This window comes from Myiozetetes cayanensis, unplaced genomic scaffold (genome assembly GCF_022539395.1).
Source record: "Myiozetetes cayanensis isolate MyiCay16 unplaced genomic scaffold, myiCay2020 scf2-11, whole genome shotgun sequence".
Lineage (NCBI taxonomy): Eukaryota > Metazoa > Chordata > Aves > Passeriformes > Tyrannidae > Myiozetetes > Myiozetetes cayanensis.
Genome location: NW_026087411.1, coordinates 79,417,156 through 79,421,183, shown reverse-complemented (window position 1 = coordinate 79,421,183; position 4,028 = coordinate 79,417,156). Strand labels below are relative to the sequence as shown.

Genomic DNA, 4,028 nt, shown 5'->3' with positions numbered 1-4,028 from the left:
CTTTCTGCCAAGGTAAATTACAAATGAGTAAGCGAAGTCCCAGAGCGTATCCCAAGTTGCATCTCATGGACTGCTAACTCTGGCTTCAGGCAGCATTTGGGATGTACCAAAAAGACATATGAACTCCTGAAACAACATTAAACTTTTTTTTTTTTTTTTTAATTATAACTCATACCTTGCATCACACTGGACTCCTTGACAGGGAGCACAATTAGATAGAAATCTCAAAGCAATGGCAAAATCTTTTTGTCTGTCTTCTTTAAAGATGCTCACAGTGGGCTATGTGAAATGTCAGGAATAATTAGACAAAACTATATAAGCTCCTAGCAACACTGAAGTGATGTGTAAAACTAAGCATTCGCCATAAAGTTTTAAACTTTGTTTGAAACCTGCATGATAAAGGTAACCTGAGAAGTTTTTAAGCACAATTTCAAATATATTAATACAGACATGGATATGAAAAAGCAGAATGGAAAACTATGAAATGCTGGCATGCCTCTGCTGCTCTTTTTCAAAGGTGATATATAAAAGTAATTGATGATTCTCATACAGCAATTGAAATGAAAAGGCAAGTTTCCTCAGCTCTTCATCTGCTGGAATGTATTTTAACAAGCAGGAAAAGGACTAGCTCCTGGTATCCATAATTCACAAAGATCACAGACATGTTTGTGAGAGGGGACCTCTGGAGGTCCCTTAGTCCAACCTCCCACTTTAAGTAAAATCTCAAAAACCAAAGAAGGAATAACCATTTCACATCAGCAGGAAATATGGCCCAAAGGGCCCTTTGGAGAAGGAAAAAAGTGAACCATGAATGCAGAGAAAAGGGGGGAGAAAAGGCAAGAGAAGAGAAAAGAAGGAAAAACAGACCAACATTTTATTTGAGGTAGTAATATTAGAAGTGTAGAACTCTGTACCAAAAGGTGGGATTATCCTTGATTGACTAATAGATGTGATTTTTATCTTCTAGGAAAACAATGAACAGGAGGAAACCTGGAAGCTTTTTGCTGCTCTGTTGAATATGGGATTATAAAAAAAATTGCACCTGGAACATCTCTCTAAATGGATGACTTCTGAACCTGCAACCCTTCGTTACCTGAAGCAGCACCTTCTTGCATCCTGGAGGAGAAAATGAATTTCACAAATTGCACCACTGAAGCCAGTGTGGCTGCAAAGCCAAAAACAGTAACTGAAAAGATGCTTGTTACCCTGACCTTGGCCACAATCACAACCTTGACTATGCTGCTGAATTCTGCTGTAATTGCAGCAATCTCCACAACTAAGAAGCTCCACCAGCCAGCAAATTATCTCATATGTTCACTAGCTGTGACAGATCTCCTTGTTGCTGTTCTCGTCATGCCCTTGAGCATCACTTACATAATGATAGATAAATGGACTTTGGGATACTTCATCTGTGAGATCTGGCTTAGCGTCGACATGACCTGTTGCACGTGTTCAATCCTTCATCTGTGTGTCATCGCCCTGGACAGGTACTGGGCAATCACAGACGCTATCGAATACGCCAGGAAAAGAACGGCAAAGAGGGCTGGGCTGATGATAGTCACCGTGTGGACTATCTCCATTTTCATATCAATGCCCCCTTTGTTCTGGAGAAATCACCACAGCATCAGTATTCCCAGCGAGTGTCGCATTCAGCACGATCACGTAATCTACACTATTTATTCCACGTTTGGGGCGTTTTACATTCCCTTGACTTTGATCCTGATCCTGTACTACAGAATTTACCACGCTGCAAAGAGCCTTTACCAAAAGCGGGGTTCAAGCCGCCACCTCAGCAACAGGAGCACAGACAGCCAAAACTCTTTTGCCAGCTGCAAGCTCACGCAGACATTCTGCGTCTCGGACTTCTCCACGTCTGACCCGACCACAGAGTTTGACAAAATCAATGCGTCCGTGAGGATCCCGCCTTTCGAGAATGACTTGGACCTGGCTGGCGACCGGCAGCAGATCTCCACGACGAGGGAACGAAAGGCTGCTCGCATTTTGGGGCTGATTTTAGGTGCTTTCATTTTGTCCTGGTTGCCCTTTTTCATCAAGGAACTTCTTGTGGGCCTCCACATTTGCACTGTCTCTCCAGAAGTAGCGGACTTCTTGACCTGGCTTGGATATGTTAACTCCCTCATCAACCCTTTGCTGTACACGAGCTTTAACGAGGATTTCAAGCTGGCCTTTAGAAAGCTTATCAGGTGTCGGGAACATACATAAAAATACTGGGAGATGATGATGCTGACGTGACTCCTAGCCTTAAAATTGAGCAAAATAATTTGACTTTGTCACCATTTCCCTTGATAAAGGGGATTTTTGTGTTTGCCTATTTGCTTGACTTATCTTCAGCCTGTAATTCATTATGCTGGTTTTTTTAATCTCTAGTGTTACTCATGGTAAAGGGTTTGAAATAAAATTATTCTACAAAGGAAAAGATTTTTTAGAAATGAAACAACAAAAAAGACATTATTACTATTAGATACTGATGTTTAAGACATTTTGTGTAATCAATGATTAAAGGAGCAAACAACAATATTCACTTTTATACTTCTTCCATTTAAGAATCAAACATCTAAATTGTCATGCACTGTATAAACTGAACCCCATAAATATATATTCGAAAATTAATAAACATTTTGTGGCCCTGACAGCTAAACAACAAATCTTTACTTTAAATGGCATCCTGTAACTGCCGCTTTGAAGGAAAATTACCACCATTTCCAGCTTGGCTGAAGCAGAATAAACTATTCCTTTCTTCAGGAACACACTCCCAAAACAGAAAGCCAAGTTCAGTTCATTGCATCTGAAAATTAATCTCATTTTTTATTCCAAAGCAATTATTTAGATGACTCTTTTCCTGTAATATTCCATATTTATCTTTAAAGAGTTGGGCAGACACCTGTGCAGTTTGTTTGGGAATTGAGAGGATGCAGCTAGCAAGTGTCAAACTTGTGAAACTAACTGCACGTCTGACTGCTCACACATTTAATACCAGTAACCCTATTTCTTCAGGCCTTGTACTTTGGTCAGTTCTGGAGTGATATTATTCACTTGTGGCACACTTCACCTGGGCCGCGTAGTGAACAACCCCATGCATTGATTGATCTTACCCCACCGACTTAAACAACTGGAAATTTTCTCAGCAGGCCAGCAACGTACAGAAATTCAGAAGCATCAGCTAAAACCAAATTGTTTTCTGTTTGAACATCAGAAAAAAAAATTAGGGGAAATAATTTATTTTTAATAGAAGTCTGCACATCTGCCTTGTTCCTCATCTTACAATTTGCAGTGGTATTCTTGCCCACTTAACTATGATCAGGTCCTCTAGCAGGACTTCTTGCTCTGGGAGTGCTTCACATACTTACTTCCCTTGTCTTGAGAGACAGACAAAGAGTCCTTTGTCCTGTCTTCTGTGCTTGTGTAAGTAAAAGTGTCCTGATTCAAATATTGTGGAAATCAGGCTGGGAAGGAGCAAAATCAAATCTGGTATTGTCCATTAGCAACTCCTAAGCACTGTTTAAATATTTGCTGCTTACTTTGCACCTTAATTTTCTTCCCTGTCCATTTTTCTGGACAAATTCTTTTTTAATTACACTGGTCTACCATATAGAAATATCACATACATTAACGTGACATGCAGTAAGGATGAACTATAGTATGGCAGTTCCAAATCCATCAAAACAAATACTAGAGGTAGCAAAAGTGTTGTAACAGCACTGGAAAACTATTTCTTAAAAATTTTTTGAAAATGTACAAGATGACAATAATTTTTCTTATCAAGGGTCAAGGAAGAGTAAGTAACACGTGAGTAATAAACTCCAGGGGAAACTGAGAAATTGCATCCTTATTGGTGAGAGAAAGCACTTGGCTGGAAAGATGCAGTGCCACAAGCTGTGTGTAAATCAAGTCTGAACGTGACAAAAGTCTGAGTTACTGCTTACCCACATGCAGTGGGATTCTTCTTTCAGAACCCCAGGTTTCCTTGCCTGAGTTTGAAGGGTTTATCTCCAGCTGTCCCTCTGAAG

The 4,028-nt window shown here is 40.0% G+C and overlaps 1 protein-coding gene across 1 annotated transcript; it reads left to right on the top strand.

Moving 5' to 3' along the window:
- The first annotated feature begins 1,086 nt into the window (after positions 1–1,086).
- On the top strand, positions 1,087–2,454 carry HTR1E (5-hydroxytryptamine receptor 1E). Its single transcript, XM_050316638.1, has one exon. The coding sequence runs from the start codon at positions 1,129–1,131 to the stop codon at positions 2,221–2,223; it is 1,095 nt and encodes a 364-aa protein (XP_050172595.1). The 5' UTR covers positions 1,087–1,128; the 3' UTR covers positions 2,224–2,454.
- The last annotated feature ends 1,574 nt before the right edge of the window (positions 2,455–4,028 follow it).